Source organism: Mytilus galloprovincialis, chromosome 8 (assembly GCF_965363235.1).
Source record: "Mytilus galloprovincialis chromosome 8, xbMytGall1.hap1.1, whole genome shotgun sequence".
NCBI lineage: Eukaryota > Metazoa > Mollusca > Bivalvia > Mytilida > Mytilidae > Mytilus > Mytilus galloprovincialis.
The window spans coordinates 93,450,523-93,463,075 of NC_134845.1; the positions used below are offsets into that span (position 1 = coordinate 93,450,523).

The 12,553-nt window shown below is 33.7% G+C and overlaps 1 protein-coding gene across 6 annotated transcripts in view; it reads right to left on the bottom strand.

Moving 5' to 3' along the window:
- LOC143042859 (uncharacterized) overlaps nucleotides 1–7,876 on the bottom strand; it is a 33,028-nt gene extending 25,152 nt beyond the window's left edge. For all 6 annotated transcript variants that reach the window (XM_076215338.1, XM_076215340.1, XM_076215339.1 and 3 more), the window contains exons 1-2: nucleotides 7,792–7,876; nucleotides 6,688–6,776 (exon numbers count right to left, since the gene is read on the bottom strand). In XM_076215338.1, coding sequence (XP_076071453.1) covers nucleotides 6,688–6,763 — 76 coding nt within the window. In that variant the 5' untranslated portion in view covers nucleotides 6,764–6,776; nucleotides 7,792–7,876. The remainder of the gene's footprint in view (nucleotides 1–6,687; nucleotides 6,777–7,791) is intronic.
- Between the last annotated feature and the right edge of the window lie 4,677 nt (nucleotides 7,877–12,553).

Below are 12,553 nucleotides of genomic sequence, written 5' to 3' on the forward strand. Positions count from 1 at the left end.
ATAAAAAATCTGGTGCACACTGAATAACGCGCGTAGCGGGTTATTTAACAGTGTGCACCACATTTTTTATGTTATTTCGAATAGACAGAAAAAATATTACAGTCATTTCTTATAATTTAATTCTAAATTCCATTTTAAACCTTAGAAAACCATGAAAAAACGTTGATGACGTCACGGTCACGTGACTAAATTATGTCTATGGGCTCATAACAAAATAACGTCATCCAATCAGAAGACGCGTTACATCCAAAATTAAATTATATAAGTATAAGTACAGCGAAAGAATTATTTGTGTAATGGCAATCTAATCAAATGTAGTATAGCGAAATCAGAGATCTATATTTTAATTAGATTTGTTCAGTGATTGATCATTGTTTGTTTTGCGGCCAGTGGCAAATATTTCATGCATGTTCATGACGATTTGTTTTCAACTGCAGCATGAATTATTTTAATGAGTCAGTTAATACATATCTGACAGACGAAGCATACTTTTTTTACTAAATTTTCAATTTTGATAATTATGTCGTTTTTATTGATAAATAAATATTCAAAATCAGCAAAACTTGATACAAACTGTAGTTTAAAGCAAAACATAAGTTATAATTTGATATTTACTAAAAATTTCCATGGACAGATGTAAAAAAAGAAGGAGGTGAAAATGACACGGGCCGGCTCTGTGTCAATATTTTTCAATTGTTATTAAGGAAAATGTATACTATTGGGAAAATGCGTATGAAAATATTAAATTCAATTTAACAATCTGTCACCGGGGAAACTGGGTGACTTGTCGGGTGTGTAACAAGAGCCTGACTGAATGGCCTCTTGTTACTGAAACTGTGTGATGCACCTGATCACACAACGAATGATTGCTCTGAATAGCAATGAAAACTCTGAACTCTGAAACTCTGGTGAAAACTAACTTCTGAGACTCTGGAACTAGCGATGAATAAACCAATAATTCAGCATGGAATACAAATACTTTTATTACAGATGGACTGTGTTCAGTGTAAAGTCCTGAGTCCAAATCTTGCTTATCAAAATTATAAGCAAGTATTTATACACAATTGAATTAACAAGTATGGACATAACAAATAACAATTAATTTGAGTGATATTGTTCACTGACAAAGATTAAACTATTTTTAGAACTTGAAGAATAGATATTAAATGATAATCTGATTATGACAATTAAGATCATACTTTATGAATAAGGTAAAATGTCACTAATTAGCTAACCGATTGAAACATGTCACTCAATGTCCAAACTATCTTAAAGAATTAAATTGCATTTCAAAGCATGTTGATTTTAAGTCCTGGATATGAAATGTAAATAGAAACGAAGTTATAAAATGAAATGAATTATAAAATAAAATGAAGTATAAAACACAGAGAATTAAAGCCTAAAGTATCAAAATTGAGAATTTTGAATTAAAGTCAAAAATATTAAACGAAGCTGCTTTTTCTACTGTCACATATGCCTCTCCTCCCAATTAAGTCCGTCCTCGGACTTAGCACTATCTGAATCGGCCTCCTCTGCGGTTGTAATTATGTCTGTTGTTGTTATTGGGACGCTGTTGGTTTTGACGGGATACAAGATGGAGTTCGTGGTTAAGGTCCTGAAGTTGAAAAGTCAATTGAGAAATCGAGTCCGCTTGAAAATTTACCTTTGAACATAGGTCTGCTTTTTCTTTTTCTAATTCTTGTTTTTCATTTTTCAATGATTGGATTTCATCCGTAAATTCGGTAGAACGCATATAGTAAAGATCTTGCACCATTTTAACAGTCCCGTCTTTTTCGATTACTTGGTCCTTTAATTCTTGAATTTGATCCACATATTCCTGTACGTTTATGCGCGAAGCACTTTCTTCTTTCTGTTGACGCAGGTTTTCAAGTTCTTGCTTGAACTGGTCTCTCTCTGATTCGATAATTTGCTGATTCTTTAATTGAATTTTGAGTGCCTCGATGCACTTTTGCTGTTCTAGATTTGTATTTTTTTCCTTGATAATTTTCTGCTTCACACTTTTTAATTCTGTTTTGAGCACATTTGAAATATCCAAATAATGAACGAAAGCTGAATTCCTCATACCAGAGAACGGTAAGGATCGAATAATGTTTTTACGTTGAATAAAGCTGTGTATCCTAGCTGAATCGCGCTCCTTTTGCTTTCTAGATTTCACTTGAACTGGTGTACTTTGTCGGTCTTTTGCTGCTTTTGAAAAACACTTAGTGGAATAGTGTCCGAATTTTCCACACGAATAGCATCTTTGATTGATTGAATTGCAAATATAATGTTTATGGTATTTACCGCATCTCCCACATGCTGGACTGTAACCTGACTGGATATTCCATGGTCTCCATTGTGGTCGAAAGCTGTACTCCATCACTGAATATTGTCTACGCAACTTGTCTGGGGAACTCGCTTGGCTGCTTGAGGTCTCTGGATCGTGTGCTGAGCATAGAAGTCAGCACGCCGTCGTCATCCACCAATCTGTCACCGGGGAAACTGGGTGACTTGTCGGGTGTGTAACAAGAGCCTGACTGAATGGCCTCTTGTTACTGAAACTGTGTGATGCACCTGATCACACAACGAATGATTGCTCTGAATAGCAATGAAAACTCTGAACTCTGAAACTCTGGTGAAAACTAACTTCTGAGACTCTGGAACTAGCGATGAATAAACCAATAATTCAGCATGGAATACAAATACTTTTATTACAGATGGACTGTGTTCAGTGTAAAGTCCTGAGTCCAAATCTTGCTTATCAAAATTATAAGCAAGTATTTATACACAATTGAATTAACAAGTATGGACATAACAAATAACAATTAATTTGAGTGATATTGTTCACTGACAAAGATTAAACTATTTTTAGAACTTGAAGAATAGATATTAAATGATAATCTGATTATGACAATTAAGATCATACTTTATGAATAAGGTAAAATGTCACTAATTAGCTAACCGATTGAAACATGTCACTCAATGTCCAAACTATCTTAAAGAATTAAATTGCATTTCAAAGCATGTTGATTTTAAGTCCTGGATATGAAATGTAAATAGAAACGAAGTTATAAAATGAAATGAATTATAAAATAAAATGAAGTATAAAACACAGAGAATTAAAGCCTAAAGTATCAAAATTGAGAATTTTGAATTAAAGTCAAAAATATTAAACGAAGCTGCTTTTTCTACTGTCACATATGCCTCTCCTCCCAATTAAGTCCGTCCTCGGACTTAGCACTATCTGAATCGGCCTCCTCTGCGGTTGTAATTATGTCTGTTGTTGTTATTGGGACGCTGTTGGTTTTGACGGGATACAAGATGGAGTTCGTGGTTAAGGTCCTGAAGTTGAAAAGTCAATTGAGAAATCGAGTCCGCTTGAAAATTTACCTTTGAACATAGGTCTGCTTTTTCTTTTTCTAATTCTTGTTTTTCATTTTTCAATGATTGGATTTCATCCGTAAATTCGGTAGAACGCATATAGTAAAGATCTTGCACCATTTTAACAGTCCCGTCTTTTTCGATTACTTGGTCCTTTAATTCTTGAATTTGATCCACATATTCCTGTACGTTTATGCGCGAAGCACTTTCTTCTTTCTGTTGACGCAGGTTTTCAAGTTCTTGCTTGAACTGGTCTCTCTCTGATTCGATAATTTGCTGATTCTTTAATTGAATTTTGAGTGCCTCGATGCACTTTTGCTGTTCTAGATTTGTATTTTTTTCCTTGATAATTTTCTGCTTCACACTTTTTAATTCTGTTTTGAGCACATTTGAAATATCCAAATAATGAACGAAAGCTGAATTCCTCATACCAGAGAACGGTAAGGATCGAATAATGTTTTTACGTTGAATAAAGCTGTGTATCCTAGCTGAATCGCGCTCCTTTTGCTTTCTAGATTTCACTTGAACTGGTGTACTTTGTCGGTCTTTTGCTGCTTTTGAAAAACACTTAGTGGAATAGTGTCCGAATTTTCCACACGAATAGCATCTTTGATTGATTGAATTGCAAATATAATGTTTATGGTATTTACCGCATCTCCCACATGCTGGACTGTAACCTGACTGGATATTCCATGGTCTCCATTGTGGTCGAAAGCTGTACTCCATCACTGAATATTGTCTACGCAACTTGTCTGGGGAACTCGCTTGGCTGCTTGAGGTCTCTGGATCGTGTGCTGAGCATAGAAGTCAGCACGCCGTCGTCATCCACCAATCTGTCACCGGGGAAACTGGGTGACTTGTCGGGTGTGTAACAAGAGCCTGACTGAATGGCCTCTTGTTACTGAAACTGTGTGATGCACCTGATCACACAACGAATGATTGCTCTGAATAGCAATGAAAACTCTGAACTCTGAAACTCTGGTGAAAACTAACTTCTGAGACTCTGGAACTAGCGATGAATAAACCAATAATTCAGCATGGAATACAAATACTTTTATTACAGATGGACTGTGTTCAGTGTAAAGTCCTGAGTCCAAATCTTGCTTATCAAAATTATAAGCAAGTATTTATACACAATTGAATTAACAAGTATGGACATAACAAATAACAATTAATTTGAGTGATATTGTTCACTGACAAAGATTAAACTATTTTTAGAACTTGAAGAATAGATATTAAATGATAATCTGATTATGACAATTAAGATCATACTTTATGAATAAGGTAAAATGTCACTAATTAGCTAACCGATTGAAACATGTCACTCAATGTCCAAACTATCTTAAAGAATTAAATTGCATTTCAAAGCATGTTGATTTTAAGTCCTGGATATGAAATGTAAATAGAAACGAAGTTATAAAATGAAATGAATTATAAAATAAAATGAAGTATAAAACACAGAGAATTAAAGCCTAAAGTATCAAAATTGAGAATTTTGAATTAAAGTCAAAAATATTAAACGAAGCTGCTTTTTCTACTGTCACATATGCCTCTCCTCCCAATTAAGTCCGTCCTCGGACTTAGCACTATCTGAATCGGCCTCCTCTGCGGTTGTAATTATGTCTGTTGTTGTTATTGGGACGCTGTTGGTTTTGACGGGATACAAGATGGAGTTCGTGGTTAAGGTCCTGAAGTTGAAAAGTCAATTGAGAAATCGAGTCCGCTTGAAAATTTACCTTTGAACATAGGTCTGCTTTTTCTTTTTCTAATTCTTGTTTTTCATTTTTCAATGATTGGATTTCATCCGTAAATTCGGTAGAACGCATATAGTAAAGATCTTGCACCATTTTAACAGTCCCGTCTTTTTCGATTACTTGGTCCTTTAATTCTTGAATTTGATCCACATATTCCTGTACGTTTATGCGCGAAGCACTTTCTTCTTTCTGTTGACGCAGGTTTTCAAGTTCTTGCTTGAACTGGTCTCTCTCTGATTCGATAATTTGCTGATTCTTTAATTGAATTTTGAGTGCCTCGATGCACTTTTGCTGTTCTAGATTTGTATTTTTTTCCTTGATAATTTTCTGCTTCACACTTTTTAATTCTGTTTTGAGCACATTTGAAATATCCAAATAATGAACGAAAGCTGAATTCCTCATACCAGAGAACGGTAAGGATCGAATAATGTTTTTACGTTGAATAAAGCTGTGTATCCTAGCTGAATCGCGCTCCTTTTGCTTTCTAGATTTCACTTGAACTGGTGTACTTTGTCGGTCTTTTGCTGCTTTTGAAAAACACTTAGTGGAATAGTGTCCGAATTTTCCACACGAATAGCATCTTTGATTGATTGAATTGCAAATATAATGTTTATGGTATTTACCGCATCTCCCACATGCTGGACTGTAACCTGACTGGATATTCCATGGTCTCCATTGTGGTCGAAAGCTGTACTCCATCACTGAATATTGTCTACGCAACTTGTCTGGGGAACTCGCTTGGCTGCTTGAGGTCTCTGGATTGTGTGCTGAGCATAGAAGTCAGCACGCCGTCGTCATCCACCAATCTGTCACCGGGGAAACTGGGTGACTTGTCGGGTGTGTAACAAGAGCCTGACTGAATGGCCTCTTGTTACTGAAACTGTGTGATGCACCTGATCACACAACGAATGATTGCTCTGAATAGCAATGAAAACTCTGAACTCTGAAACTCTGGTGAAAACTAACTTCTGAGACTCTGGAACTAGCGATGAATAAACCAATAATTCAGCATGGAATACAAATACTTTTATTACAGATGGACTGTGTTCAGTGTAAAGTCCTGAGTCCAAATCTTGCTTATCAAAATTATAAGCAAGTATTTATACACAATTGAATTAACAAGTATGGACATAACAAATAACAATTAATTTGAGTGATATTGTTCACTGACAAAGATTAAACTATTTTTAGAACTTGAAGAATAGATATTAAATGATAATCTGATTATGACAATTAAGATCATACTTTATGAATAAGGTAAAATGTCACTAATTAGCTAACCGATTGAAACATGTCACTCAATGTCCAAACTATCTTAAAGAATTAAATTGCATTTCAAAGCATGTTGATTTTAAGTCCTGGATATGAAATGTAAATAGAAACGAAGTTATAAAATGAAATGAATTATAAAATAAAATGAAGTATAAAACACAGAGAATTAAAGCCTAAAGTATCAAAATTGAGAATTTTGAATTAAAGTCAAAAATATTAAACGAAGCTGCTTTTTCTACTGTCACATATGTATAAAACAGTAGAAAAGACATAGACCTACCATTTCTTGTATCTACTTGGAATGGTGCTGTCGAGATACATTCGAGAAGGTAAGTCAGTATCAGTAAAATGTACATTTATTATCCTTTCCTGAAAAAAATATGGTGATGCTGATTTTAAAATGAATATTGTAAAACTTTAAAATGAATGAACATTCAAACAAATAAATAAGTAAATTGTGACAGAAATATGTGTGAAAATAGAAAAATAGAAATACAGTGATTGGTATTGATAAGGAAAAGTTTCAAATAAACATACCACGCCACATACTGTATGTATATATATGCCTGTCTCAAGTTTGGAGCCTGTAATTCAGTGATTGTCGTTTGTTTATGTGTTACTTATTTTTTTTTTTTTCGTTCATTTTTGTACATAAATTAGGCCGTTAGTTTTCTTGTTTGAATTGTTTTACATTTGTTATTTCAGGACCTTTTATAACTGACTATACGGTATGGGCTTTGCTCATTGTTGAAGACCGTACGGTGACCTATTATTGTTAATATCTGTGTCAGTTTGTCTCTTGTGGAGAGTTGTCTCATTGACAAACATACCACATCTTCTTTTTATAGAAATTAACAGATCTACGCAGTCTACTTGATATTCTGACAGATAAACATTACGAAATTCTGGTTTCTCTCAGACGAAATAACAAAATAATGTATTTGATAGGTGGGTCTAGATAAGAGGTCCTTCGGTATTATTTTCTTGGAAGTTTGTCTATACTATTTATATTTCTTGTCAGTTATTCTCTATTTTGTGCACCCCATAATTTTCTATTCTTTATTATATGTGTACACCCCTATTATAATATTTAGTCTTAACTGTTAGCCCATGTTTCTGTACTATTGACCCATTATTCTATTTTCTTTATATTTGTGCACCCCATTATTATTAATATTCTATATATCTGGTTCATACTATTTCATTACTCTTGGTTCAATAATCTCTATTCCGAAAACTCCATCCGCACCTTCTTTTATCATCTCAACGTTAAGTACATTCGCTAATTCATAATTTGAATACAGAATAATTCGAATAAGAATTAAAAAATTTAAAATAAAAAAAATAAGTTAAACAATATATTTAAGAAACACATTTATTTTACCTTTGTCTTGTTTAATCCAATTATTACAAATACGTGTGTACATAAAAACACCGAAATCGAAATGAACAAGATGGGCCGGGGGTTAGACATTACTAAATAGTTGGAATACAATAAAATTTATACGATGATACCATCAGAAACATAACAGTTTTTGGTAGTAGATCCATATCACTAACCCCGCAGTCAAATATTTTGGTTAAATTTTAGAATTTAAATAAAATTCGTCATACACAAATTATCTTATTTTCAAAAGGTGTGGGGAACGATTTCATTCTTGAAAGTTATACTGAGTCATTAATTATAATTGAAACAGTTAATTATTCTGAAATTCTGACCCTATAGAAAATTATTTGCTCGTATTTCAAAATACATGATAATAAATAAGTACTTTAAGCTAATGAATATTGATTAATGAAAATCAATTAGGTCTATAAGAACTCCAATTATCAAATTCTTTTACAATTAGGTCTATAAGCACTTTAAGAATAAAATTCTTATATAAAAGTCAGACTTAATTCTGAAGTTCAAAAGTACTTCAGATTGACAGCAGAACTAGAGTAGGTAAATAGTTATACTTTTTGAACTATATCAATTTTAATATATCCGCTGTTGTTTTGTATTGGTTGTAATTATATTTAAGTGAATGAATGTAATACAAATGTAGTTATACTCAAATTGATAACACAAATGTGATTTGAAATTATATATATATTATATACAACTCGTCTAAACATCAACCCAAAAATGTTAGATCTGTAAATTTGCTTTCGCAAATTTTTTGTTCTTCCCTCGCCAGGATTCAAACTCATGCTACTGAGATATCTTGACACCAAATCGCCTGCACTGTATCCGACGCGCTAGACCACTAGACCCCCTTGGATTACTAAAAAATAAAGCTGTTACCTTAAGCTTTCCTCGTCAGTTTTAATCTAGCGTCGTAATACAGTACATGATATATAAGGCATGAATGTGTTATTGTTTCAGATCAGCTGAATTATCTATTGTAAAGGATTTATTTATTTATTTATAAATACGTCTGAACCAGTGACAACTCTACAACAGAGTATAAGGCATACATTTTTTTTTATAAATACTTAAACAATACTTCGATTGCAATTATTGAGAAAATTTTAGATCACAAAATTTACCATCAGTGGTTGACTAATAAAAGCGTCTTTTGTGAAAATGAGAGTCATGACAAGATGTCTGTCAAAAGGTTTCACTTGAAAAGTTTGTTTTGTGATATTGTTTTTTTTTTCTAATTTGGTTTCGTATATATATATAGAAAGATGTGATATGAGTGCCAATGAGACAACTATCCATCAAAGTCACAATATATAAAAGGTAAAGCATTATAAGTCAACGTACGGCCTTCACCGAACAGCAAGCTATAAAGGTCCCCAAAATTATTGTTTTTGCTTGGCTTGACGCATATGGAAGAATTTCGAAAATTGAATTATAATTGTCTGTTCCTTTATTTTTGTTTTTGGCCTGATCAAAAGTTGATTCGTTAGGAGTGGGAGGATCGAATGAAGTCCGACCTCCCACACACCCGTATTGGTGTAACTGTGATTGAGGTTAATTTTTCAAATTTTTACCCATCCCCATTTAAATATTCGATGAGTCTCTCCCTTCGAAAATCATGGATCTACCACTTGAGGTGACTTTATTCAAGGGTTGTTTGCAATAAATTGGGTATCATACTTTTTGTGGCCCTTTATAGCTTGCTGTTCGGTGTGATCCAACTTGAAGGCTCCGTGTTGAATATAAAAAAAAGATGTGGTATGATTGCCAATGAGACAACTCTCCACAAGAGACAAAATGACACAGAAATTAACAAATATAGGTCACTGTACGACCTTCAACAATGAGCAAAGCCCATACCGCATAGTCAGCTATGAAAGGTCCCGAAATGACAAAAATAAAACAATTCAAACGAGGAAACTAACAGCGTAATTCATGTACAAAAATTGAACGAAACACAAATATGTAACACATTAACAAATGGCAACTGCTGAATTACAGGCTCCTGACTTTGGACAGGCAAATACATACAGAAAGTGGCGGGTTTAAACATGTTAGCGGTATCCCCCTTACATGGGACAGTGGTGTAACAGTACACTATACGCACCAACTATATAGAGATCAGTTGAAAAAGGCTTAACTAATCATATTAATACAAATGGAAATACATCTAACAGAAACACAGAGTGGACGTGGCCATGCAGGTACTTGCATATGTATCCCAACAACAAAAAGACACCAAGTTGAAGTCCGTTCGTTGGTCTTTAATGGTTTACTTTTACAAATTGTGACTTGGATGGAAAGTGGTATCATTGGTACTCATACCACATCTTCTTATATTTATATCTTATAGATAGAAAAACTGTTAGCGACAGTAATTGTTTTAAACACTAACTACAGATTGACTCTATTTTTCATGTATCTATCAATCGGTTTGAGGAATCATTTTTCACTATACAAATAATATATGAATGAATACCACGCATCACCGATATGCTAAAAATATATATTTCTCAATCTGCTACAGAATCTGAAAACACGAATTTTGTATGTGATCAATAAGCGATACGTGTTTTGTGTAACGATGCACGTCACCTACACTGTAGATTTATGCGACGATATATTGATGATATTGAGATTTAAGTTTAAGAGATGGATCTAGCAACAAATGATAAAAAAAAACTATCGGGTAAACTGTATAGGTTACTTTGGTACATGCATGAGCATGAAGGTTATAATTTCAAGTGGTTTAACTTTGTGAAATCTGTCTTTAATGACTGTGGCTTTTGTGAACTATATAATATTCCAGAGCAAGTTGATTTTGATTATATTAAGATTAATGTAAGGCAGCGTCTTAGAATCATATCTGTTAAAATTAAGGCGGGATCAAAGAGTATATTTATGTTAAATTAAGGGTATGTAATACAAACTTTCCCATCGAAACAGGCAGATGGAGAAATGTACCACGAAATGAGAGAATTTGTCTACTTTGTAAAGCTGGTCTTGGGGATATACCACTATATATGTAAATTTACCAATATTAAAGTTAAAGATTTAAGGGGGAAGTTCATACCTCATGCATATTAATTAAAATATCCAAATGGAAAAAAAAACTTGGCATGCTTAAAATATTGTAATAGTAATGTGCTGTCTAAGCTGTCAATTTTTATTCAAAAGGTAGAAAAGATGTAGAAAATGGTGGATTAAACCTGGTTTTATAGCGCTAACCCTCTCACTTGACTTTGGACAGGCAAATACATACAGTCATTAAAGACAGATTTCACAAAGTAAACCATTAAAGACCAACGAACGGACTTCAACTTGGTGTCTTTTTGTTGTTGGGATACATATGCAAGTACCTGCATGGCCACGTTCACTCTGTGTTTCTGTTAGATGTATTTCCAATTGTATTAATATGATTAGTTAAGCCTTTTTCAACTGATCTCTGTATATAGTTGGTTCGTATATTGTACTGTTACACAACTGTCCCAGGTAAGAGGGATACCGCTAACATGTTTAACCCGCCATGTTCTGTATGTATTTGCCTGTCCAAAGTCAGATGTGTCTGTTTAGTTATCGCATCAATGTAAATATAACGGAATTTGATGAGACTGTCATCAAAGTGAGAGGGTTAGCGCTATAAAACCAGGTTTAATCCACCATTTTCACCATTTGAAAATGCCTGTACCAAGTCAGGAATATGGCAGTTCTTGTCCATTCGAATTCGTTTTTGATGCGTTTTGTTATTTGATTTTGCCATGTGATTATGGACTTTCCGAATTGATTTTCCTCTAAGTTCAGTATTTTTGTGATTTTTCTTTTTGCCTATATAAATTTAAAACTGTAATAAACAGACTTATTTCTGAAGATGTATAATTTAAAAATGCATACGGTTTGTATTATGAACTATGTTGTAAATAGTATTGTGTATAATATGCTTTTTTTACGCAGTCTTCTGCGGCTGAGTTTTCTTTAATAAACTATGAAACTATGAATAGTTTTAAATTGGCGCTGATACGCGGTGTGTGAAGCGTTGCATGCCACCAACACTATAGATTTATGCGACGATAAGTTGATGACATTGATTTAAGAGATGAAATAGATTTGCTGAAAAAAATATATATCTGGTATACCGGAAATGCGAAGTTTTTAGGTGGCGGATACGCGCTTTATGAAGTGTTGCGCGGTACCTAAACTGTAGATTTATGCGACGATATGTTGAGGACATTGATTTAAGAGATGAAATAGATTTCTGAATGTTTATAGCATCATCCTCTATTGTTTGTTTCCAGTGCAGTTTTTATAGGTGGTGGATACGCGGTTTGTGTATCGTTGCACGGTACCTACACTGTAGATTTATGCGACGATATGTTGATGACATTGATTTATGAGATGAAATAGATTTGTTGAAAAAATTAATTTCTGGTATAGAATCCGGAAACGCGAAGTTTTTAGGTGTCAGATTCGCGGTTGAACTGTGTAGCGTTGCACGACACCTATACTGTAGATTTATGCGACGATATGTTGATGACATTGATTTAAAGAGATGAAATAGATTTGTTAATGTTCATAGCATGATCTCCTATGGTATGTTTCTACGTTAAGATTTTAGGTGGCCGATGCGCGGTTCTCAAAGCGTTGCACGGACATACACTGTAGATTTATGCGACGATATGTTGATGACATTGATTTAAGAGATGAAATAGATTTGTTAATGTTTATAGCATCATCTCCTATT